Genomic DNA, 27,127 nt, shown 5'->3' on the forward strand with positions numbered 1-27,127 from the left:
TGCTGAGACACGGGGAAGAGAGGGCATCTGTGGCCCAGCACATGGGTTGGTACAAGTGCACAGTAAGTGCGCGTCCTGGGGCAGGGGTATATTTGAGCATATGGGGCGTGCGTGCAAACATGCAACAGTGCATGTTCTCAGGAAGCTGTCATACTCTCATCAGCCTGACACTTTGCTGGAGAGCCCTGATAATTATCTTCTCTAGCATCCCCAGAGCTTGGGGTCTCTCAATGCCTTCTGCCCCACTCTCTGGGCCACAATATGTGCTCAGAAAACACATACCCTTTATATGAGCCTGGAACACTCTGAATGAGGAGGGAGCATCTACCCAAACTCCTCCTCCAGTGCCCACTTTTAAAGCAACTGGCAAAGTCTTCTGGATGTTGCACCCCCTTTCTAGACCATGAGTCCCCAGAAAAGCTTCTGAAGACTTTCCCACCATTCTGAGATATTCCACTGCCCTCCCCAGATACCCTCCCCACAACCTCACCAGGCTCCACTTCAAATGTGGCCAAGTGCTGAGTGCCGAAAGGACAGAGAGGGAGGGATTGGTACCTGAGCCTAGTGTTTGTCCAGCGGAGTCAAAGGAAAGAACCACTGAATCTGCAACACAAGAGGACAAGTTCATTTCTTTCTCCTTCTTAGAGTTAAAAAAAAACACAAAAACCAAGTTCCCACCAACTCTGCCCAAACCCTCCCCCAAGGGAAAGTCAACTGGATCGGAACACTCAGCTGCACAGACAACATCCACAGGTCCATGCCCACCCACCCACTGGGCCAAGGAGGTCTTGCCGAGCCCAGGCCCGAGCCTTCTGCCACCGGGAAGAGGGCAGAGCAGGGCAGAGACAGGCCCCAAATTTTTCAGAGGCATTTCCTGCCAAATTAGGGGACATGTTTTTTTTCCCCCTTCTTAAAATGAAAATAAAATTAAAGCAATACAACAGAAAACTTCTCTCCTGCATCTGGTTAAAGGCACTAACATTTCCCTTTGACTTCTCCCTTTCTTTTCCTATTCATATACCCAACTGTTTATTATTTCTTCTCCCAAAGGGCTTAAAGTGGCCTACAGGAATTTACAGTACACACTGGAACTTAAAAATGAAGAAGTCAAGAAAGGAAGTATATAGTCAGGGGAATGTTAGTACACAAAATGCATGCCATGAGAACTGGAGGTAGAATCAAGAAGGCCGGAGCTCCCAAACCACCAAAGGAAAGGAGGAAATGAACAGTTGACAAGATTTAGTGCCCACAGTGCATTCATTCATTCGACCATTCAGTAAATATTTATTGGGCATGATATTATACTATAACTTTGAGATACAGCAGCAAACAAAGAAGCACGGTCTCCTCATGGATCTCCCTGCCATCAGTCTAAGAGACAAAAAAAGTTACCAAACAACAAAGCATCCAACTAAAAACTGACTAAGTAAAAAAGAGTGCTGTGAACATTCCAATTAAGAACCAGACCAAGGGGGCATCTGGATGGCTCAGTCAGTGAAGCATCCGACTCTTGATCTCAGCTTAGATCTCGATCTCGGGGTCATGGGTTCGAGCCCTGCACTGGGCTCCATGCTGGGTGTGCAGCCTACTTAAAAAATAAAAATAAAGGGAGGGGAAGAATGAAGCGGGGGAAATCGGAGGGGTAGACAAACCATGAGAGACGATGGACTCTGAAAAACAAACAGGGTTCTAGAGGGGAGGGGGGTGGGAGGATGGGTTGGCCTGGTGGTGGGTATTGAGGGGGGCACATTCTGCATGGAGCACTGGGTGTTGTGCACAACAATGAATCATGGAACACTTCATCTAAAACTAATGATGTAATGTATGGGGATTAACATAAGAATAAAAAAAAATTAAAAAAAATAAAAAATAAAAAAAGAACCAGACCTAGTTAGGAAGGGGAGTGGGTATTGTTTAGGGAAGGCTTCCCTAAAGAAGTGACACCTGAACTAAGAGCTGAAGGTAAGCAGGGGTTAAACCTAACAAGAATGGAATGAGCGTTCCAGGCAGAGAGATGGCCATGTGTGGAGACCTGAAGCTCGATGGAGTGGGATGCTTCTGAGTGACTAAAAGGCCAAAATATAAAAGCAAATACTAAACAGTCATCAGGAGGAAATTTCTCTTATGGGTCCCAACAATAAAAGGGGGACGCTGTATGATGTTGCAGACTGTAACTTCTACGGCATTTCTATAATAAGTGAGTGTGAATCTGGTATGGCTATCTCTTCCAACACGAGCTTGTACAAAATGATGGCATAAAGCCAATGTATAGTTCAATAAAAATTATAAGGAACACCAAGATAATTTAAGGCCCAAGACAACCCCGGATACCCCGGACTCCAAAGGCTCACTCACCACCAAGGAAAGCCAGCTGGATGCATATAGGACCAGGGTCTAGAGCCCCACTCCCACCCCAGCATTATCCTTCGGATCTCAGGTTGATGTCATTTTCTCTTATCGCACAAGGAAATCCAACCCAATAGTTACCTTAACTGTAAGTAACATCTGTCCCCACTGCTGGACTATCAGATCCATAAAGGCAGACACTGTACCTGCTTGATCCCCTGCTCCATTATCTGCAGAATGCCTGGCACTCAATAGCCATTTGCTGAATAACAATGCCTAGAGAAATGAATGGACCACAGATCTTTTTTTTTTTTTAAGATTTTATCTATTTATTTGACAGAGAGAGACATAGTGAGAGAGGGAACACAAGCAGGGGGTAGTGGGAGAGGGAGAAGCAGGCTTCCTGCTGAGCAGGGAGCCCGATGCAGGGCTCGATCCCAGGACCCCGGGACTATGACCTGAGCCGAAGGCAGACACTTAACAACTGAGCCACCCAGGCACCCCACAGATCCTTTTTGATAAGGATCCAGAGGCAGATAGTCTATACTGCCAGTTAAGGGCAGATACATATGCTTTGAAACCCACCAAGGAGATGACAGGGTTGATGTCTTTTTACAAAAATGTAGAAGCCCAGGAAGGACACTTGGCTGATCTGACAGGTAACCATCCTACCTCTGTGAGATAAAACCAATGTCTGACTCTTACAAATTCTACTTCTTTATCAACATTTCACACATCTGTCTTCTCTCAATGCTACTGCCCTTCCAGAAGAGAACCCCTTATTTCTCTCTTTTTTAAAAGAGCTTTATTGAGGTATAATTTACATACTATAAAATTCACTCATTTTAAATGTGCAATTCAATGATTTTTTTAGAGAATTTACAGAGCTGTGCAACTATCACCACGTGCAATTTTTCGACATTTCCATCACTCCGAAAAGATCCCTCCATGCCCATTTACAGTCCCAACACGTTCCCACCTCCAGCCCCAGGCAACCACTGATTCACTTATGTCTCTATAAATTTGCCTGAGCCACCCAGGCACCCCAATCATCCCCTCTTCCTGACGCCTTCCCTGGTCAGTTCTGCTCACCCTCTTCTTCAGGACATCACTATAATATTATCATGTTATTTCTCATAATGCCTGGTTACTTCTTTTCCTCTTATTAAGCATTTGAAGTTCCCTGAGGACAAGAAACGTGTATTCATTCTGAGGCGATGATGCCTCACTCAGTGACTGACGCACAGAAAGTGGTCAATGTGTTTCTTCAACAAAGGAATAAACCAGTAAATGTCCTTGCTTGCTTTCAAAGGTGATGTGACCTAAGTGGTATTTCAGGAGCTGGGGGAAAAAAAATCCATTCTGCATATAGATTCTCATTCGATTTAAGTCAACCTAACTGTCCCTCAACAGTGAAGCTTCAGGGGTTCAGGTGTGGCCTCCTCCTAGGAAAATAAAGGCATGTACACAAATCAGCGTAAGGGGAATAAGAAAAGTGGCCTCGAAGCTTCTAGGTTAGAGGCTGCAGCCACCTGGAGAAGATTAGGACCAGCTTCCTGAGGAGCTCACTGCCCACATGAGCAACAATAAAAACAGCATCTCGAATTTTTATTGCAGTTGACAAGTACCGTTCCAAGTGCAATTTACCTTCTTTGTACTCTCAAGCAGCCTTGAAATAATCTTTTTTAAACTTTTCAATATAAACCAAGAAGAAAGGCTTAAAATTAAGTGAAAGACTAACTAAAACTTAATGAGCCTAAAAGCAGCAAGATGAAATGCTAACAGTGGCTGTCTCTGGGTGAAAGAATTATAGGTAATGTTTCTACTCTGTGTTTTTGCAAAATTTGTATAGTGAACATGTATTACTTATAGTATCATCATAATAACAATTTTTTAAAAACTAAAAAAAAAAAAAGAACTCTCTAATCCACCTGTAGGATTTTAACCTCTAACTCACCAGTACCAACGCAAAAGGATGGAAGGTTCTTGATTGCCTTCATTTTTCACTGTACATGCCAAAAAGCTGTTCAGCTTTTTCCTGTAGTTACTGAGGTCATCCTTTTATTTCATGCCATTGAAATATATCTCAGCTACATCAATTCCTGAAAAGACTGGGCTTTTTTTTTTTTTAAAGATTTTATTTATTTATTTGACAGAGAGAGACACAGCAAGAGAAGGAACACAAGCAGGGGGAGTGGGAGAGGGAGAAGCAGGCTTCCCGCGGAGCAGGGAGCCCGATGCGGGGCTCGATCCCAGGACCCTGGGATCATGACCTGAGCCGAAGGCAGATGCTTAACAACTGAGCCACCCAGGCACCCCAAGACTGGGCTTTTAAAAATTCTTCTTCTTCTTCTCTTCCCTCTCCCCACTCCCATCCCACCGTACCCCACCCCCCGCCAATTATCAAATGTCAATTATGTGCCAGGCCCTGTGCCAGATACTAGAGGCAGGGGGCCGAATAAGAGCCAAGGAAGACGGACAAGTTAATTGACAACTAAAATAAAAATAAAATGGACAGGCGTACGTAAAGAGTAAGCAGGAAGCAGATGAGCGCCTTACTGGAAAGAAAAAGTCAGGGTCTTCACAGCTGTTACTTCCAGTGGTAGTGGACGGCTCCCAAGAGCACGAGTCTGTACTGCTGAAGATGTGAGTGACAGGGTGGAAATTTCAGGAGGAAGTCAGTGACATATTCATGTTTTGCGTAAGCTTTGATGGATTTTGCTTTGAGCGTTAAAGGCACAGACTTGAGAATCAGTTTGGTCATTCATTATTTGTGTTTATTCTAAAGGATGTAAGATCATTTTAGTCATAAACCACTGTGACGGCTGAAGCGAAAATTCGGTATTCAACAAATCAAGAAGTTTGTTTTGCAAGAAACAGAGCAAGAATATCCAGGCTTCTCCCTGTCTGGCTAACAAATATGTCATTTTTATTTCGAGCAGCCCAGGCTCCAGCTGTTCCTGCTCCCAGGCCAGAGGCAGCCATGTGGCACGCTACACAAGTGACCAAACAGAATTCCAGACCAAGGTACAACACAGCATTGCTGTGCACAACTTTGTTCAAGCAGGAAACCTAGAATTTACTGGAAATCTTTTATTAGGTCAGATGTTTCCTGCGTCTGGTTTTTGAAGCGGATAAAAGGAATAGAAAAGGAGGAGGAAGAATGGGGCTTAGTCTTTCCAGTCGCTGAAGGGGCTTCCAAAGCTCAAATTATGTGAACAAGCTGCATATTTGGGTACGAGGTAGCAGTCCCAGTACACATTCAACACGTATCTTTGGCTATCTACCACGTGTAAGCCCTAGAGATGGAAGAATGAATAAAAATTTTTAAAAAAATGGTCCCCTCAAGTAGCTTGCAAGCAGGTAAAATAAAAACACATATAAAGCTAAGCATTCAAAAGTTAACAGTCCTGTACTATACATTTGATATTTGCTAAGAGAGCAGATCTTAAAGGTTCTCACCACATGCACACACACACAAAGGTAACGAGGTGAGCCGATGGACGTGCTAACTTGCTTTATTGTGGTGATCATTTCACAAATACAGATGTATGTCAAATTATCACACCATACACCTTAAACTCACAATTATGTCGTCAATTATGTCTTAATAAAGTTGGGGATAAAAAGCTAAGCATAAGAGTAATGAAGGAGCTATCTCACTGTTTGTTAATTTAACAGATATTTATGAAGCAACTCCTACACACCAGACTTAGGGATACAACAGTAAGAAAGAACAAGACTGTTCTTATTCTCCAGGAATTTATGTTTTAGGCAGAGAGATGGAAACAATGAGTAAACAAATGAGCAAAACAATTTCGGACAGTGTTAAGTGGTATGAGGAATGTTCAACGCTGTGACAGTGACCAAGGGTGAAGCACAGGCCATGCTGGACGGGGCGTTTCGGGAAGGCTTCTCTGAGGAGGTGACCTGTGGGCTGAGACCTGAAGAGAGGAGCCAGCCAAGAGAAGATGAAGGGAAAAAAAGAGCTCCAGGCCAAAGGAAAAGCAAGTTTAGCGATCTTAGTACGTTTAAGGACCAGCGAGAAGGCCAGTGTTGCTGGAACGCAGAGCACTGAAAACACAAGGAGGATGGGAAATGAGGAACCAGATCCTTGGAAGGCCCTACGTAGGAAGCCACAGAAAAAGTCTGATTGTATTTCAATAGCTTCAGCCAGGGGAGTAACATGATCTGATTTATTTTTTAAATATGAACTTTGTTATGTGGGAGCGAAATTGACTATTCTGGCAAGGGAGTAAAAGATAAATGAGGGCAGAGAGACTGAAGGCAGGGAGATCGATAAGGAGGAGTATGCTTACTCCAGAGGAGAGGACACAGCAGCCTGAACCAAGGCAGTGGCAACAGGAAGAGAAAAAGGATGGATGCTAGAGATGTTCAAAAGGGAAACTTCACAGGACGAGTGACTAGTGGGACGAGAGTGAGAGATGAAGGAGGAGGATTATATCTACATTTGGGGTTTGGGCAACTAGATGGTGACTGCTGCTTGACTGGGAGTGGCTTTCATCTAAACCCCATGACCCTGTCTCTCCTCTGGCCACTGACGACTGGACCACAGTGGGTACCTGACCCAGGGGCAGGCAGTCCACAGACAGATCATCATCCATCTATGGGGCAGACAGAGTCTACCTTTGGGTGACCTGAACTGGGAAATACAGAGAGCTGGGGAGATACAAGCAGACAAAGAAGAGCAAAGACTGGGAGGCCAAGGGCCAGACTTGAGGCTGGGCCCTAGGGCCCACCTTCGAGGCAGAGATCGGAGTGAAAGCCACAACCCTGCCACTGAGGGCAACAAGACACCTTAAAGAGCTGTCTTAAATCCAGAATGTTCTTCCAGTGCCGGTGTCTGTGGCATTCGACTATACCACGGATCACCTTTCCACTAGATCTCAGGGTTCCTTTGAGGCTTACCCTATAACTGAGATTCTCCTTTTCATGTCTCTTACTATCCCTGAGCCATCTATAGTCTGAGCGGGCTCACTTCCTCTACCTTCCAGTCCTCACCCTTTAATATCCTGGAGCACTCTCTGCCTTTCCAATGACTGGGTGTAACGTGGGGATCTGACACCAGGCTGGACCTGCTCCAAGCACAACTCACCCCACAGGGTCTGAATCTCAGGGGAAGTAAAAGGCCCCACTTGGACCTCGGCCCTAAGAGGTGTCCTCTAATCTAGCTTTACAGAAGAGCCTCAACTTTAGGGGTTTACTGGTCTATTAGCAGAGCTGATACTTTAATGGCCACGTGGCTGTTTCTTGTTCTAGATTCTCCATTGCCTAGATCCTGGGGGGAGGGTTCTAACCCCTAGTGTTAGCCCCTCCATTTCTTCCCTCTCTCCCCCATCCCAAACAAACAAAATCTGAGTAAATGAGATTCTTGAAGATACAGAGAAAAAAGGTCTGAGGACAGAAAATAAAACACAACCATGAATTTAGGGGAATGTGGTATATGGAAGAGAAATCAGTGAAATACTCAGAGACAGGAGTAGCAGAACAGAGGGAGCCAGAGGAGGTGAGAACTAGTTACAAGAAGGAATATTGAAATGTGGCAAGAGGTAGAACAAAGTGATGGATAAAAAGATACAGCAGAATTATTCACTGGGAAGACATCTGTAACCTCAGTGGGAACCATTTCTGTACAATGATCAGATGGCAGACTCAGCTGTGAATCAATACAGTAGATAGAGTAGATTGACTTATTTAAGAAGTTTCTTAGATTTATTTCATTAATTTAACTTATCAAACATATATAATAGGGTTTTTACTAAGCTTAAAAAACTGCAGGAAAAGATTAGACATGGTCCCTGACATGGACGAGTTTATGAACCATCCATCAGGAGGAGAATATAAAGAAGTTGCTATAGGAGTTCAGATGCAAGAGGGAGAGTTTTTGCTGGGAGAACCTAGTAAGCCACGGAGTCGATAGTATTTGAGCTGGTTTGAGATGACCTTATAGGACAGGCTGTGCTGGTAGGGTGGGAACAGCTTAGGAGAGGCACTGAAGCATTGAAAGTGAGGGTGGGTGTGTGGTTTCAGGAAGCTAAAATCACACCTAATTAATATATTAGGGTTTCTTTCAGGAGGTAAAAATGCATGTGACTAAAAGGGAACTCGTCAATACAATCTGTTTAGACTTTCAAAAAAGGCTTTGACACATCAAAGACTATTTTTAAAAACTGAGTCACCATGAAATTGAGAAAGAAAGTGCTATATCATCCAGGAGACAAAAGGCAGTTGGCTGAGGATCAGGGGCAGGCCACCCCCTGGGGCATCAGCACCCATAGGGAGACCTGGCAGTCTGGGAGTAGCTTCAATTCTACTACGCACTGCCCCCTGGGGGGGGGGCGGGGAGGGAAGGAGGGTGGCATTGCTTACAAACCCACGTGGGCAACAGAAGCAGCAGAACTAGGCATGTGCCGAAACTGAGTCAGGTGTCGGATGAGGTCTGGAACTGCAGGAACACAGGAAAGCTTTAGTCCTAGTGCCCTCAAAAGAGGAAAGGGCTGGATTCGGTGCAGGAACTATAGTTTGCTTCACTCTGATTTAAGGTACGCATATACCTGCACTCCCTTCCAAACCCCTCTAAGTGACATAAAAGGTTGTTGTAAAGCAGAAGGACACAAAGACCAAGAAAACAAGAGCAGAGACACCAGCCGTAAAGGTTTTGAAGCTGGAAAGCAGGTAAACAAAAGGAACTGGCTCAGCAAACCTCCCACAAAGCTAAATCCTATACTAGTAGTGGGGAAAGCTGATATACAACCTGAAATACCCCAGAGAACTCCCGAAAGTCTCAACTGCTGAGCGCCCCAGGTACCAGTGGAAGTGGGAGAGCAAACAGTACTAAAAACAAGACACCATACTCTCAACTATGGGCTGAGGTCACAAGATATTAGAAAAAAAGTATCCAATGTAAAGACAGAGACCAAAACAATTGGAAAATAAATGCAATGTGGAAAAACAGAAATACACATGAAGATGAAAACCTAGGGAAAAAAAAATCATTAAAATCCTCAAAGAGAAGATACTTCATGAAACAAGTAAAAGATGTCAGTTTTTCAAAAAGGTACATTTAGTGAATAAAAAGAAAATAATAACTCTTGAAAATTAAAACAGATAGCAGAAATGAAAAAGATTGGAAAATAAGTTGAGGAAATCTCTCAGAACGTAAAGCAAAAGACAGATGGAAAGCGGGAGAGAAAAAAATTATTTTTAAATTAGGGGACCAGTTTAGGAGACATGACATCTGAATACAGGCATTCTAGGAAAAGAAAATAAGAAAAAAAATGGAAGGGAGAAAATATTCAAAGAAACAATTCAATAAAATTTCTCCATAATTAAAGGGCTTGAGTTTTTTTTAGCTTGAAGGGACCTCTGTGCACAATATGAAAATAACCCTCCACCAAGGTACAGTGTTCTGAAATTTCAGAACACTTAAATTTCCAGAGAGTACAACAGGTTTTATGCAAATAATAAATAAATCAGAATGGCATAAGACCCCTCAACAGGAACACTGAAAGCCTAGAGTGCAGTGGGGCAATATCTTCAAAATACTGAGGGAAAATACATTTTTTGTTTTAGATTTTATTTATTTATTTGAGAGAGCGAGCACGAGCAGGGGGAGGGGCAGAGGGAGAGGGACGGGGAGAGGGTCAAGCAGACTCCCCACTGAGTGTGGAGTCCAACGTGGGGCTCAATCCCAGGACCCCGAGATTATGATCTGAGCCAAAGTCAGATGCTTAACCAACTGAGCCACGCAGTGTCCCCGAGGGAAAATAATTTCTAACCAAGAATTCTATACCCAGCATGACTATCAACTAAGTATGAGTTTAGAATAAAGATACTTTCATACAGGCAAGGTCTCAAAAATTTACCTCGCATGCAACCTTTCTCAGGAAATTATTAGAGGATGTGTGCCACTAAATGAAGAATTGAAAACAAAACAAAACAAAACAAAAACAAAAACATGGGATTCAGGAAACAAGATATACCAGAAGAGGATGATGGTGGAGGGTGACTCCAAGACCACAGCCCGGCAGCAGGGATAAAGAGCAAACAGTGGAGGAGAAGCTGGCCGCGGGCGCCATGGTCTCACCGCACAGCTCTGGCCGCGGAGCCGCCTCACTGACCCCTACTGGTGGGTCCGGGAAGTGCTGCAGCATGCGCGGCACTTCCGGGTAAGGAAGGATCGGTGCTGCAGGCTGGCGGTGAGAGCGGGGACCAGAGCGTTTGTGAAATGCACAAAAGCGCGAAGACTGAACAAGAGGAACAGGAGCACACTCTGGATTAATCGAATTACAGCTGCCTCCCAGGAACACGGCCCGAAGTACCCAGCATTCATTGTCAATTTAATTAAGTGCCAGGTGGAGCTCAGCAGGAAAGTACTTGCTGATCTAGCCATCTATGAACCAAAGACTTAAATCTTTGGCTGCTTTGGCCAAAAGGAGGCGACAGGAAGGATTTGCTGCTGCCCTGGGGGATGGGAAAGAGCCCAAAGGCATATTTTCCAGAGTGGTGCAGGATCACTGAGGGGGATTCCAACACTGCCTGCCCTTTGCAGCTGAATGTCTTAGGAAAAGGGTTTTTTTTTGTTTTTTACCCCCTGATGATCACAGTAGTTAAAATAGGGGCTAAGAATTGTCAACACTGTGTGTTTGATCAACAATTATTAATTTGCATTTTAGTAACAGGTTTAAGAGGCCCCTTTTTCCCTCACTGGGACAGATCTAGAAATCTTACAGGCTGTACAAATAAAGCTCGTGTGGTGTTCAAAAAAAAAAGAGCAAACAGTCCACAGCTGTGCGGGTCAGAAGGCTCCTAGAGATATTTTACTCAAGAAAATGAAACTGACAGACCACCTAATGTGTTTGAACGTCTGGAGAACAGATTCATACAACTAAGGAAGAGTTCAGGATTGCATTAGTGATAAATACACAGAAAACTAAGCAAAACAAAAGGCAAGGCTGTTAATTGACTTCAGGAAAAACAAATGTGCAGTGAAAAAACAGTAATCATGTTATCTATGAACAGCATTTTCGTGGTCATGGTATAGGGACCAAATGCTGCTCTAACTGTATCCGGAGAATGGGAGGATGGACTTCCTACCTGTGGTGAAGAAGCAGTCAGTGTGAGAGTACTGAATCCTCACCTTCAACTGTAGAAAGTCAATAGGTAATACCCAAAATAGAAATGTTAACAACTGGCAATATAAGTATGTTATTTAGAGATCTGGAGGTAAATACCAAACAAATTACTTAGAAGAGTTGAAATTGGATGCCTCCTAGCAGTAGGAAATCAAGCAGTAGTGGTAACGGGGGAGTACTTTTTTTCTTGTTCATTTTTGTTGGTAACAAGCCTTGTAGAATTGTTTTTTCGAACCACGCACATGTATAACTTCACTAAGAACAAACACTAAATTAACCTGCACAGGATTACATAGCCTAGTGGTAGGAATGGGCTTCAAAGCTAGTTGGTCTGGTTCTCTGACCTAGTTGTCATATAGCTACCAACAGAGCCAATGAGGAGTCTAATAGAAACCTAGGTGACTCATATTTGACTACATCCTACTTACTTAATGCTTTACTAGATACTATCTTCTGTTATTTTGTGATTATTTATCCAAATATGATTTACCAAAAATAATTAGTTTTGAATAAAAGATAATTAAAAGACAAAACAAGCAAATGTGTGGACCTTGTTTGGACCCAGATTTAAAAAAAAAACAAACAAACCCAACTATGAAAAGGCATCTCTAAGATAATAGAGACATTTAAGTATGGATTAGGTATTAGAAGATATTAAGGAACTAGGTTAATGTGAGGTAAAAACATGATGGCTCTATTTTATTTTATTTTTTTATTTATGCATTTGAGACACAGAGATACAGAGAGAGAAAGCATGAGCAGGGGGAGAGGCAGAGGAAGAGGGAGAAGCAGGCTCCCTGCTGAGCCAGGAGCCCAATGCGGGGCTCGATCCCAGGACCCTGGGATTATGACCTGAGCCGAAGGCAGACACTTAACCATCTGAGCCACCCAGGCACGCCGATGGCTCTATTTTTAAAAAGTTCTTCTCTTAGAGATGTATACTGAAGTATTTATGGGTAAAATGACATGATGTCTAGGATTTGCTTTAAAATCCAATATAACTTTTTAAAAATCCAAATAATAAAAAAAAAGAGATACATCTCTGTGAGAACAGGGCCTGCATCATTCACATGTGTCAGAGACCCTTGGACAGGATGAGACTCTTCAGTCATTTGCCATATGACATTCTGTTCTTCAACTGGAAAAAAGGATGTACTTGGTAGGCTGTCATTAAAAGATTATAGTACTGGGCGCCTGGGTGGCTCAGTTGGTTAAGCGACTGCCTTCGGCTCAGGTCATGATCCTGGAGTCCCTGGATCGAGTCCCACATCGGGCTCCCTGCTTGGCAGGGAGCCTGCTTCTGCCTCTGACCCTCCCCCCTCTCATGTGCTCTCTCTCTCTCGTTCTCTCTGTCTCAAATAAATAAAAAATAAAAAATAAAAATAAATAAATAAAAAAAGATTATAGTACTGGGACACCTGGGTGGCTCAGTTGGTTGAGCATCAGACTCTTGATTTCAGCTCAGGTCATATCTCCGGGTCATGGGATAGAGCCCCAAGTTGGGCTCCCTGCTCAGCAGGGAGTCTGCTTAAAATTCTCTTTCTCAAATAATAAATAAATAAATCTTAAAAAAAAAAAAAAAGTATGGGGCACCTGGGTGGTTCAGTCATTAAGCGTCTGCCTTTGGCTCAGGTCATGATTCTGGGGTCGGGATCAAGCCCGCATGGGGCTCCCTGCTCAATAGGAAGCCTGCTTCTCCCTCTCCCTCTGCCCTTTCCTGTGTTCCCTCTCTCGCTGTGTCTCTCTCTGTCAAATAAATAAATAAAATCTTAAAAAAAAAAAAAAAGTATGGTACTTGGGGTGCCTGGCTGGCTCAGTGGGTGGAGTGTGTGACTCTTGATCTTGGAATCATGAGTTCAAGTCCCATGTTGGGTATGAAGAATATTTTAAAAAATTAAATCTTGGGCACCTGGGTGGCTCAGTTGATTAAGCGACTGCCTTTGACTCAGGTCATGATCCTGGGGTCCTGGGATCAAGTTCCATATCAGGCTCCCCCTGCTCTGTGGGGAGCCTGCTTCTCCCTTTCCCTCTGCCTGCTACTCCCCCTGCTTGTGCTCTCTCTCTGTCAAATAAATAAATAAGATCTTCTAAAAAATAAAAATAAATAAAATCTTTAAAATAAATAAATGAATGAATGAATGAATGAATGAGTATGGTGCCATTCTGTTCTCCAGAGATAACTCAGTTAAGGCAAAGGGGGGGAATAAAGTAAAAGGTTGCTCAACAAAGTTTTTGTATTTTGTCATGAGAAATATTGTGTATCCATGACTTCGTAATATTTCTACTTAAAGGGGCGCCTGGGTGGCTCAGTTGGTTAAGCCACTGCCTTCGGCTCAGGTCATGATCCTGGAGTCCTGGGATCGAGTCCCGCATCAGGCTCCCTGCTTGGCAGGGAGTCTGCTTCTCCCTCTGACCCTCCCCCTTCTCATGCTCTATCTCATTCTCTCTCTCAAATAAATAAATAAAATCTTTAAAAATATATATATATTTCTACTTAAAAAGGGAGGATATGCACTGCACAGTACCCCAGCTGAGAAATGAAAAGCTATTAACTGGTTGCCATCACTATCGTTCATCTTAAGTACTAACAGTGGAAGGCAGGGGAGAAATGGAATACATCACGGATGAGAATGTAAAATGGTGAACTAGCTCTGGAAAAGTCTGGGATTTCCTCAGTAGGTTATTATTATTTTTTTAAGTCTTTATTTATTTATTTAAATAATCTCTACACCCAACATGGGGCTTGAACTCACGACCCTTGAGATCAAGAGTCACGGGTTCTTCAGACTGAGTCAGCTGGGCGCCCCCTCAGCAGGTTGAATAGAGTTACTGTATGACTCAGCAATTCTACTGCTAGGTGTATAGTATACATACCAAGAGAATTTAATGTCACACAAAAACCTGAACATCAATGTTCACAGGAGTATTATTCACAATAGCCAAAAAGTGGAAGCAACCTAAATGCCTATCACCTGATAAATGAATAAACAAAATGTGCAATATCCATATAGTGGAGTATTATTTCACCATAAAAAGAATGAAGTATTGCTACATGCTTCAACATGGATGAATCTTGAAGCATTATACAAAATGAAAGCCGACACAAAAGACCACATACTATATGATTCCATTTATATGAAATGCCCCAAATAGGCAAATCTGTTGTGATAGAAAGTAGATTAGTGGCTGCCTAGGGCTAGGAGAGGTTGGAGGAAAGTAGAGCGTGACTGCAAATGGGTATAGGGTTTCTTTCTAAAATAATGAAAATGTTTGAAAATTCATTGTAGTGACTGAATACACCATTTGATTGTATACTTCCAATGGGTGGGCTGTATCATATGTAATTTATACTTCAAGAAAGCTGTTACCTAAAGAAAGGGGGAGGAGAGTGGAAGGCACATCACGTCCCCTCTAGGGAAACACGGACCCCTGTGGCTCTGGAGGCTAACCATGGACAAATCTCCTTTGTCTGCTCCTCTCAACACAGGGAACTTTACTGTTTGGATTTTTTTTTTTTTTTTTTAATGAAAGCAAGAAAGAAACCTCAGCAGAGGGCTAAGAAATCAGTGAAGGTAATCATTATTTATTACTTAATTATTATACTGAGGAAAAAATAAAAAGGATCTGGTTTTTAAACCCTCTTTTGGTTTCTGTCCTTAGTATTCTGAATCTCTCTCTCTTTTTTTTTAAAGATTTTATTTTATTTGAGAGAGAGAATGAGATAGAGAGAGAGCATGAGACGGGGGAGGGTCAGAGGGAGAAGCAGACTCCCTGCCAAGCAGGGAGCCCGATGCGGGACTCGATCCCGGGACTCCAGGATCATGACCCGAGCCGAAGGCAGTTGCTTAACCAACTGAGCCACCCAGGCGCCCCTGAATCTCTTCTTTAGTAACTTTATTTTTTTTGTTTAGGACTAGACAAGATAAAGGGAATTTTGCCTAATATTTTGACTCAGAATCCTCCTATACCTGAACTTCTGTCCCCTCAAGCAGATACTACAAACTGGAGGCTCTCAGATGTATTATGTTTAGCCCACAAAGTGTATGGAAATTTTTGAATTTGTTAACATTTATAAGTCAGGAGATTTCACATAAAAGATTTCCAGCTTCTCTTGAAAAATAGGCAGGATCTGGCAATAGAGAAGAATGGGTCTTTTAAATTCAGCAAGGTAACGAATTAGCTTTGTAAATTGATATCCAAAGTACTCATGGATACTCAAGTCAGTTCTCACTCCAAAACTAGGGAAGAGAAGGTAAAGGAATCAGGCAGACTGGGACTGGGTGTCCCAGAGGCAGAGGATGGAGATGGAGGGGCGGACATCTTTAGAGCTGTACTCTGAGCTAACATGCAGGTTGGGACAGTCTTCCTAGTATTCCGTCAGAGCCCCTCTACCTTTCCTTTGCAGCCCTTACTACAGATTAACTGGGTACTGACTTGTGTTTAATGCTGGTTTCCCCTTACAGACAAAGAAACTCCAGGTGACACGGATTGTCTTATTCACAGTACTCTTCACTTAGCACAGATCCTGGCACATAGCAGACACTCAATACATATTTACTGAATGATAAGTTTAAAAATGAACGAACAAATGATATGGAAAGGGCTCCGGAAACAGGTCATCTTTAGGAAACAAAAATCCTACCATGTCCTTTTTCTCTATAAAAGAAAGGGCTGAAAACTGTCATAGAGTTACTACAGATTTTCTGAAGTAGTTTTAGAATATCCACAGGATGCTTGGTTCCACCGCCCTCAGAGAGAGCAATAATGTATGCCTTCAGACAGGGCTTCCCCTTACTCCATACAGGACTTTACTACTCTACTCCTATCTCTGGACCCCAACCTAAAAACTCCAGTCCACGATCAGCAATGCAAAGGTCCTGAATCTGCCGGAGAGAGGAGGTCACTCAGTGGCCCACATATCTGCACTTACAGCAACGTGCAGTCTTCTGGAAACATCCACTGCAAAACTCTCCACAAGGGAATGGCACAGAAAACAGCTTTGATTCTTATTAAAATATATTATAAGCTATATGCTTAGTGAAACAAGAATAAAAATATCAAAAGAAAAAAACAAAGTAGAACTGGAATCACCACAACTTGTAACAGTTTTATATGGTATCAAGGACTCGATGTCATCACATACAGTACATATTAAGATTTAACCAACTGCCCACCCCCGGCAAATGTCTTTTGTGGTCTTTCTCCTCACACCTGGGTTCCAATTAAAGTTCACCCATTGCATGTGGCTGTTTTGTCTTCTTAACCTCTCTTAATTAGGAACAGCCCACCTCCTCCATTTTTGTTTATTCATGTCACTTTTTTTTCTGAAGAGTCCAGGTCAGCTGACTTGTAGCATGTCCTACATGTTGGATTTGTCTGATTATATCCTCAACATTAGATTCAGGTTAAACATTTTTGGCACAAACACTCTGCAGACAATGGATATTTACTACTGCATCACATTAGAAGGCATATAATGTCAGACTATCATATTGGTGATGTTTGATCATCTGGTTAAGGTATTGATCCTCAGACCATTTTTTCCCCCTTGTGATTTGTTGAGGGGTGCCTGGGTGGCTCAGTCAGTTAAGCGTCTGCCTTCACCTCAGGTCATGATCTCAGGGTCCTAGGATCAAGCCCCACATCAGGCTTCCCACTCAGCAGGGAGTCTGCTTCTCCCTCTTTCTCTCCCTCTGCCTCTAACCCCACTCATGCTCTCTCTCTCGATAAATAAAATCTTAAAAAAAAGAAAAAGAAAAAAAGAAGTTAACAGGAATTAATAAGTCAATTTTCTTAATGTGATAATGGTACTGTGGCTATGTAGGAGAATATCTTTGGTTTTGGGGTTTGTTTGGTTTTTTTTAGAGTGGGGAGGGGCAGAGGGAGACAGAGAGAATCTTAAGCAGGCTCCATACCCAGTGTGGAGCCTGACACGGGGCTTGATCTCAAACCCTGAGATCACGACCTGAGCCAAAATCAAGAGTTGGATGCTTAACTGACTGAGCCACTCAGGAGTCCCATGATATCCTTGTTTTTAGGAAATGCAAGATGAGATATTTAAGAAAAAGTATCAAAAACTCTGCAACCTACTTTCAAATAAGGGAATACTATGAAAAACTCTAGGCCCACAAATTTGATAACCTAGATGAAATGGACTAATGCCTTGGAGACACAATATGCCAAAACTCACATAAGAAGAAATCAACAATCTGAACAGGACTGTATCTGTTAAAGAAACTGAATAAATAATTAGTAACCTTCCAAAACAAAGGCACCAGGCCCAGATGGGTTCACTGGTGAATTCTACCAAACATTTAAGGAAGACATTAAACCAATTCTCTACTATATCTTCCAGAAGACAGAAGCAGAGGGAATGCTTCTTCACTCATTCTAAAAAGCTGGCATTACCCTAATACCAAAATAGGACAAAGACATTACAAGAAAAGAAAACCAATTATCTCTCATGAATGTAGACATAAAAATCCTCAACAAAATATTAGAAAATTGAATCCAGCAATGTATTAAAAGAATTATATGCCACAACCAAGTGGGATTTATCCCAGATATAAAGCTGATTTGATTTTTGAGAATCAATTAATGTAATACATCAATATCAACAGGCTAATAAAGAAAAAGCACAGAATCACATCAATAGATGCAGAAAAAGCATTTGACACAATCTAGCACCTAATCATGATAAAAACTCTCAGTAAACTAAGAAAAGAACAGAACTTTCTCAACTTGATAAAGTATATCTACAACTTACTGCTAATACCACTTAATGGTGAGAAACTACAAGTTTTCACACTAAGATCAGGAACAAGGCAAGGATGTCCCCTCTCACCACTCCTTTTCAACATTGTACTGGAAGTCCAAGCTAATGCAATGAGAAAAGAAAAAAATGGAAGTAAGGTATACCGATAGAGAAGGAAGACATAAAACTGTCTTTGTTCACAGATGACATGACTGTGCAGAAAATCTGAAAGAATTGACAAAAAACTCCTAGAACTAATAAGCAATTTTAGCAAGGGTGCAAGGCACAAGGTTAATATATAAAAGTCAATCACTCCTATAAACTAGCATTGAACGAATGGAATTTGAAATTTAAAACAATACCATTTACATTAGTACCCCCCAAAGATCTAGATGAGGAAAAATGTGATCTCAGATTAACAAAATCAAAGAAGAACTAAAAAAATGGAGAGACATCCCACATTCCATTAGAAGACTAAATATTGCCAAGACGTTAGTTCTTCCAAACTTGAGCTATAGACTCAAAGCAATCTCAATCAAAATCCCAGCAGGTTATTTTATGAATACTGACAAACTGATCCTAAAGTTTCTATGGAGAGGTAAAAGACCCAGAACAGGCAACACGATACTGTAGAAGAACGAAGGTGGGAGACTGGCATTCCTAGCTTCAACACTTACTATAACACTATAGTCATCAAGACAGTATAGTACTGGCCAAAGAAGAGACAAGCAGATCAACGGAACAGCATAGAGAGCCCAGAAATAGACCTACATCAATACAGTCAACTGATCTCTGACAAAGGAACAATACGAGGCAGTCCTTTCAACACATGGTGCTAGAACAACTGGACATCCACATGCAAAAAAATGAATCTAGGTAGAGACCTTTCAAGACACTCAAAGTGGATCACATACCTATGTGTAAAACAGAAAACTATAACAGTGTTAGAAGATAGAGGAGATATCCAGATGACCTTTGGTTTGGCAGTGACTTTTTAGATATACTATCAGAGATGTGATTCAGGAAAGAAAGAACCGTTCCACTAGACCTCATTAAAATGAAAAACTTCTGAGGCGCCTGGGTGGCTCAGTCGTTAAGCGTCTGCCTTCGGCTCAGGTCATGATCCAGGGGTCCTGGGATCAAGTCCCACATCAGGCTCCCTGCTCAGCGGAAAGCCTGCTTCTCCCTCTCCCACTGCCTCTACTTGTGTTCCCTCTCTTGCTGTGTCTCTCTTTGTCAAATAAGTAAATAAAATCTTTAAAATAAAATAAAATGAAATGAAAAACTTCTGCTACATAAAGAGAATGAAAAGACAAGCACAATTCAGGGGAAAATAATTGTAAAAGACAAATCTTATAAAGGACAATTATCCAAAATATACAAAGAACTCTTAAAACTCAATAATAAGAACACAGACAACCCAATTAAAAAGTGGGCTAAAGACCTTAACAGACTCCTCACCAAACAGGATATATGGAGGACAAATAAACATATAAAAAGATGTTCCACAGGGCATCTGGCTGGCTCAGTCAGTAGCACATGTGACCCTTGATCTCAGGGTTGTGAGTTCAAGCCCCATGTTGGGTGTGGAGCCTAATTAGGTAAAATAAAAATAAAGTAAAAAACTTCCAGGGGCGCCTGGGTGGCTCAGTCATTAAATGTCTGACTTCAGCTCAGGTCATGATCCCGGGGTCCTGGGATCGAGCCCCGCATTGGGCTCCCGGCTCGGCCAGGAGCCTGCTTCTCCCTCTCCTACTCCCCCTGCTTGTGTTCCCTCTCTAGCTGTGTTTCTCTCTGTCAAATAAATAAATAAAACCTTAAAAAAAAAAAAAAACAACTTCCAAAAAAAAAAAAAAAAGATGTTCCATATCATATGCCAACAGAGAAATGTAAATTAAAACAACAATGACATACCACTACACACCTATCAGAATGGCCAAAATCCAGAACACTGACAACAGATACTGACAAGGATGTGGAGTGACAGGAACGCTCATTCATTGCTGGCAGGAATGCAAAGTGGTACAGCCATTCTGGAAGACAGTTTGGCAGTTTCTTACAAAACTAAACATACTCTACTATACACTCCAACAATCGTATTCTTTGGTATATATCCAAAGGGATTGAAAATTTATGTCCACACACACACACACACACACACACACAAAAACAACCCTGCATACAGATGTTTACAGCAGCTTTATTCATAATTGCCAAAACTTGGAAGCAACCAAGCTGTCCTTTAGTAGTTGAATGGATAAATAAACTATGGTAGATCCAGACAATGAAATATTATTAAGTGCTAAAAAGAAATAAACTATCAAGTCATGAAAAGACATGGAGAAGCCTTAAATACATAATATTGCTTAGTGAAAGAAGCCAATCTGAAAGGGCTGCATTCTGTATGATTCCAACTATATGACATTTCTGGAAAAGGCAAAACTATGGAGATGGTAAAAAGATCAGTGTTTGCCAGGGGTTGGGGGGGAAGGGAGAGATGAACAGGTGGAGCACAGAGGATTTTTAGGGCAGTGAAACTATTCTGTATAATATTATAATGGATACATGTCATTATACATTTATCCAAAGCCACACACAGTGTAACACCAAGAGTAAACCATACTGTAAACTATGGGCTTTGGGTGATAATGATGTGTCAATGCAGTTTCATCAACTGTTAACAAATGGGGATGGTGGGAGTGTTGACAGTGGGGGAGGCTATGCATGTGTGGGGGCAGAGGGTTTATGGGAAATATCTGTACTTTCCCCTCACTTTTGCTATGAACCTAAAACTGCTCTGAAAAATGAAGTCTTAAAAATAAAAACTCTGTGGGGCGCCTGGGTGGCTCAGTCGTTAACCGCCTGCCTTCGCCTCAGGTTATGATCCCAGGAGCCCCGCATCGGGCTCCCCGCTCCGCGGGAAGCCTGCTTCTCCCTCTCCCACTCCCCCTGCTTGTGTTCCCTCTCTCGCTGTGTCTCTCTCTGTCAAATAAATAAATAAAATCTTAAAAAATAAAAAAATAAAATAAAAAAATAAAAACTCTGCAACTTACTTTCAAATGAGTACAGAAAAAATGCGTCTGTCTACAGAGATAGAACAAATGTGGCAAAACATAAAAATGTTAATCAATCAATGTGATACAGTACATTAACAAAGGAAAGAACAAGAATCATATGATCCTCTCAATAGATGCAGAAAAAGCTTTTGACAAAGTACAGCATCCTTTCTTGATCAAAACTCTTCAGAGTATAGGGATAGAGGGTACATACCTCAATATCATAAAAGCCATCTATGAAAAACCTACAGCAAATATTATTCTCAATGGGGAAAAACTGAGAGCTTTCCCCCTAAGGTCAGGAACGTGGCAGGGATGTCCACTATCACCACTGCTATTCAACATAGTATTGGAAGTCCTAGCCACAGCAATCAGACAACAAAAAGAAATCAAAGGCATCCAAATTGGCAAAGAAGAAGTCAAACTCTCACTCTTTGCAGATGATATGATACTTTATGTGGAAAACCCAAAAGACTCCACCCCAAAACTGCTAGAACTCATACAGGAATTCAGTCAAGTGGCAGGATATAAAATCAATGCACAGAAGTCAGTGGCATTCCTATACACCAACAACAAGACAGAAGAAAGAGAAATTAAGGAGTCGATCCCATTTACAATTGCACCCAAAACCATAAGATACCTAGGAATAAATCTAACCAAAGAGACAAAGGATCTGTACTCAGAAAACTATAAAATACTCATGAAAGAAATTGAGGAAGACACAAAGAAATGGAAAAACGTTCCATGCTCATGGATTGGAAGAACAAATATTGTGAAGATGTCAATGCTACCTAGAGCAATCTACACATTCAATGCAATCCCCATCAAAATACCATCCACTTTTTTCAAAGAAATGGAACAAATAATCCTAAAATTTGTATGGAACCAGAAAAGACCCCGCATAGCCAGAGGAATATTGAAAAAGAAAAGCAAAGCCAGTGGCATCACAATTCCGGACTTCAAGCTCTATTACAAAGCTGTCATCATCAAGACAGCATGGTACTGGCACAAAAACAGACACATAGATCAATGGAACAGAATAAAGAGCCCAGAAATGGACCCTCAAATCTATGGTCAACTAATCTTCGACAAAGCAGGAAAGAATGTCCAGTGGAACAAAGACAGTCTCTTCAACAAATGGTGTTGGGAAAATTGGATAGACACATGCAGAAGAAGGAAACTGGACCACTTCCTTACACCACACACAAAAATAGACTCCAAATGGTTGAAAGACCTCAATGTGAGACAGGAGTCCATCAAAATCCTAAAGGAGAACACAGGCAACAACCTCTTTGACCTCAGCCGAAGCAACTTCTTCCTAGAAACATCGCCAAAGGCAAGGGAAGCAAGGGCAAAAATGAACTATTGGGACTTCATCAAGATAAAAAGCTTTTGCAAAGCAAAGGAAACAGTTAACAAAACCAAAGACAACCGACAGAATGGGAGAAGATATTTGCAAATGACATATCAGATAAAGGGCTAGTATCCAAAATCTATAAAGAACTCATCAAACTCAACACCCAAAGAACAAAGAATCCAATTAAGAAATGGGCAGAAGACATGAACAGACATTTTTCCAAAGAAGACATCCAAATGGCCAACAGACACATGAAAAAGTGCTCAATATCGCTCGGCATCAGGGAAATCCAAATCAAAACCTCAATGAGATACCACCTCACACCAGTCAGAATGGCTAAAATTAACAAGTCAGGAAACGACAGATGTTGGCGGGGATGCGGAGAAAGGGGAACCCTCCTACACTGTTGGTGGGAATGCAAACTGGTGCAGCCACTCTGGAAAACTGTATGGAGGTTCCTCAAAAAGTTGAAAATAGAGCTACCATATGATCCAGCAATTGCACTACTGGGTATTTACCCCAAAGATACAAAAGTAGGGATCCGAAGGGGTACGTGCACCCCGATGTTTATAGCAGCAATGTCCACAATAGCCAAACTGTGGAAAGAGCCAAGATGTCCATCGACAGATGAATGGATAAAGAAGATGTGGTATATATATACAATGGAATATTATGCAGCCATCAAAAGGAATGAGATCTTGCCATTTGCAACGACGTGGATGGAACTAGAGGGTATTATGTTGAGTGAAATAAGTCAAACAGAGAAAGACATGTATCATATGATCTCACTGATATGAGGAATTCTTAATCGCAGGAAACAAACTGAGTGTTGTTGGAGTGGGGGGTGGGGTGGGAGGGATGGGGGACTGGGTGATAGACACTGGGGAGTGTATGTGCTCTGGTAAGCGCTGTGAATTGTGCAAGACTGTTGAATCTCAGATCTGTACCTCTGAAACAAATAATGCAATATATGTTAAGAAAAAAAGAAGAAGAAGAAGAAGAAGAAGAAGAAGAAGGTAGCGGGAGGGGAAGAATGAAGCGGGGGAAATCGGAGGGGTAGACGAACCATGAGAGACGATGGACTCTGAAAAACAAACAGCGTTCTAGAGGGGAGGGGGGTGGGAGGATGGGTTAGCCTGGTGGTGGGTATTTAGGAGGGCACATTCTGCATGGAGCACTGGGTGTTGTGCACAAACAATGAATCATGGAACACTTCATCTAAAACTAATGTTGTAATGTAAGGGGATTAACATAAGAATAAAAAAATTAAAAAAAAACAAAAACAAAAACAAAACAAAAAAAAACCATAAAAATGTTAACTAGAAAATCTAGTTGAAAGGATCCTGATGCTTACTGTACTGTGGTTTCAACTTTTTACTGTTTTTTGTAATTTTCCCAAAGCAAAAAGTTGAGGTAAAACAAATAAAAAGGATTAACAATGGATCAGAACTGAAGCCCTGAGACCAAGGCATGTAGTAACCTCGGGGGGACAACGCTAAGATGCGAAAGAAGGTTGAGCCAGAATCTCTCCGCTCCTTGAGGGAAAAGAAAAAAACAAAACCTCACAGGTTGAATGTCAACTAGGAGCCAAAATTCCAGCCACCAGAAATGGGTCAGATGTGAGCCTACGGACTGAGGTAATAGAGAAGTCACTGTGGTTACAATACTGAAAAGCCTTCCCTTCTTCCTTACTTCCATGTTCCTACTGACAGCATTCACAACCCAATTAAAAAATTCATCAGGGGCACCTGGGTGGCTCAGTGAGCTAAGCCTCTGACTCCTGATTCCAGCTCAGGTCATCATCTCAGGGTCTGAGATCAAGCCCCATGATGGACTCCACACTCAGGGGAGAATCTGCTGGGGATTCTCTCCCTCTCCGTAACCCCTCTCTTCCCCTCTGCCCCTCCCTACCTCCCGCATGTGTGCATGTGCGTGCATGTGCGTGTGTGCGTGTGTGCACTCTCTCAAATAAATCTTTTAAAAATTTCATTAATAAAGTGATTTGGGGGCACCTGCGTGGCTCAGTCAGTTAAGTAAGTGTCTGACTTCGGCTCAGCTCAGGTCATGATCCCAGTGGCCTGGGATCGAGCCCAGGAGGCGTCGGGCTCCCCACTCAGCGGGGAGTCTGTTCCTCTCTGTCCCTCTCCCTCTCCCCCGCCCCCGCCCCGCCATTCATGCTCTCTCTCAAATAAATAAATAAAGTATTTTTAAAGATTATTTATTTATTTGAGAGAGAGAGCACAAGCTGGGAGGAGAGGCAGAGGGAGAAGCAGACTACAATTGAAAACTTAAAAAAAAATATCTATACACCAATGTGATTAGTTACATACAACAAGAAAAACATTTGGGACATAGGAAGCAGTTCAGGAAGAAAATAAGACAAAAATTACCTCGGACAGCCTCTGAATGATAGAAGTATAGGGGTTCTTTCTAAAATGAGCCTTATTTTATCGTGACTCAAACACACATACGCACAATTTTATGAAAAACTGTAATTCCCGAGTTCTGGTCTAATTTAGAGATTACTGCATCAAAAGTGGTTTCCAAAAAGACCCAGTCTCACTTATTTAAATATACATCATGATTTCCAAGAATCGATTTCACGGTACATGGAAAAAAGGTCTCTAATTCATGTTTTCTAAACCAGACACATTCAAGCACTCATTTTGCATATAAATTGCATGCACAATTTTTATGTACATGTAAATAAGCAAGCATGCTGATTGCCCAAAGGGAGGGAGCCAGGGGAAAGTGGAGGCTGGGAACGGCAGAGGGAGAAGCTGATGTGGACCCGCTGAGGGAAGAGGGAATCCCACTGGACGTGGCAACTGGGGGAGTGAAGATGGGATGCCGGCAGAGGCAGGGTGAGGCCCCAAGATGCAACAGATGCCAGCCTGCTCTTCTGGCGGATGAGGCTGAAAAGTTGGTCGGAGATCAGAACACGGAGGGCTCTGTATACCACAACGGGAAGTTTTGATTTAATATCCCAGGCATTTGGCAAAGTATCTGGCACGCTGCAGGACTCTGGCAATGTTTGCTAAACCGAATGACTTCTTCGTTCTAAGCAACAAGAAGCAAGGGGAGATTTTATCCGATGCTTTGTTTCTAGCATTGACAGCCAGTCAAAAACCGTCCAACTAATTTTCATCGCTGTGCTCGCTTCCAGGATGGCTTGCTGCTTTTCCTCCAATCGAGGTGGTCTTTGAACAAGACATGTCCTTTCATTATGATTTAGTCCCCAGTCCTACCCCAATAAGTCAAGATGAGCTTGCACCTCCCTTCTTGCGCCCAAAGCTTTAAATCTGCCCTGTCTTCGTTCAGCTATGCATACAGCTGAGGACTGAAGGCCAGTCACTGGGCCAGAAGTTATCTCTCAAACTTCTGGCATCAGATTGCTCATAATATTCTCTTTTTATCTTTTTAATGTCTGCAGTTTCTCTAGCATTGTCCCCTTTCCATTCCTGGCGTTGCTCATTTGGCCCTGGTGCTCCCACGCTCTCTCCCCTGATCCCTCCGTGGTCAGCCCTGCCAGAGGTCTGTCCGTTTTATCAGTCTTTCAAAGGGACAAACTTTTGGGTTTGTTAATCCTCTGTTTTCTAAGGTGGGGTTTTTTTTTCTCTTCAAACTTTATTCTTTATTATTTTGGTTTCCTTCTTTGGGTTTAATTTGCTGTACATTTCCTAACTTCTTGAAACCCATGCTTAGATCACTGATTTTCAGCCTTTGTTTGTTTTTTCTAATATATGCATTTAGGACTGTAGATTTCCCACTAAGCTTGCTTTTGGTAGCATTACACATATTCTAACATAGTGTTTTTAATATTTAGTTCAATATTTACTATTTAGTTCAAAATACTCTCCAATTTCCATTATGATTTTTTCATTGACACAACGATTATTTACAAGTTTATCTCTTGACTTCTAGACATACAAGGATTTTCTAGTTATCTTTCTGTTACTGATTTCTAGTTTAATTCTGCTCTGGCCAGAGAATTTATTCCGTATGCCTCCAATCCTGGGAAATGTGTTGAGACTTGCTGCATGTACAGCCCGAGGCTTCCTCTTCTGGTAAAGTCTGAACTCTTCAGTGTGACCTGAATTATGACCTACCTGCCCCTTGAGGGACATCTCCCCATTAGAGCCCTGCCTGCTGGCCATGCGGGCTTCCCCGTGGTTTTCCGAAGATGCCAGGCTCTTTCACATTCTGTGCCTTTGCCCATAATCTTCGCTTTGCCAGAGATGCCCCAGTGTTACTGTCTGCTCCTCCTCATTATCCTTCTCTCCACAGCTCAGATCCTTCCATGTGGCCTTTCCAGACCCCTCCCCATCCCTGAACTACCAGAGGCATCTGGGACCCGCACCTGCTCTTTCCCTCACCCCCTCTCTTCCACGCTGCTGCCAAAGTTCTCTTCCTAGAGTGCAGATCTGGCCACTTGTCTCTCCTGCGCACAATCCTCTCA

At 42.2% G+C, this 27,127-nt stretch overlaps 1 protein-coding gene and 1 pseudogene across 9 annotated transcripts in view; one reads left to right on the forward strand and one right to left on the reverse strand.

Annotated features, from left to right (window-relative positions):
• ST3GAL3 (ST3 beta-galactoside alpha-2,3-sialyltransferase 3) overlaps positions 1-27,127 on the reverse strand; it is a 184,069-nt gene that overhangs the window by 113,220 nt on the left and 43,722 nt on the right. For 6 of the 9 annotated variants that reach the window (XM_054512918.2, XM_045897882.3, XM_064589297.1 and 3 more), the window contains one exon: positions 556-603. The exons of the other annotated variants lie outside the window; for them this stretch is intronic. In XM_054512918.2, coding sequence (XP_054368893.1) covers positions 556-603 — 48 coding nt within the window. Of the gene's footprint in view, positions 1-555; positions 604-27,127 lie in introns of those variants that run through there. 9 annotated transcript variants of the gene reach the window in all.
• LOC123858527 (large ribosomal subunit protein bL20m-like) lies at positions 6,191-10,937 on the forward strand (annotated as a pseudogene).

Source organism: Mirounga angustirostris, unplaced genomic scaffold (assembly GCF_029215605.1).
Source record: "Mirounga angustirostris isolate CCGP_5_RB_7025 unplaced genomic scaffold, mMirAng1.0.hap1 SCAF_4, whole genome shotgun sequence".
NCBI lineage: Eukaryota > Metazoa > Chordata > Mammalia > Carnivora > Phocidae > Mirounga > Mirounga angustirostris.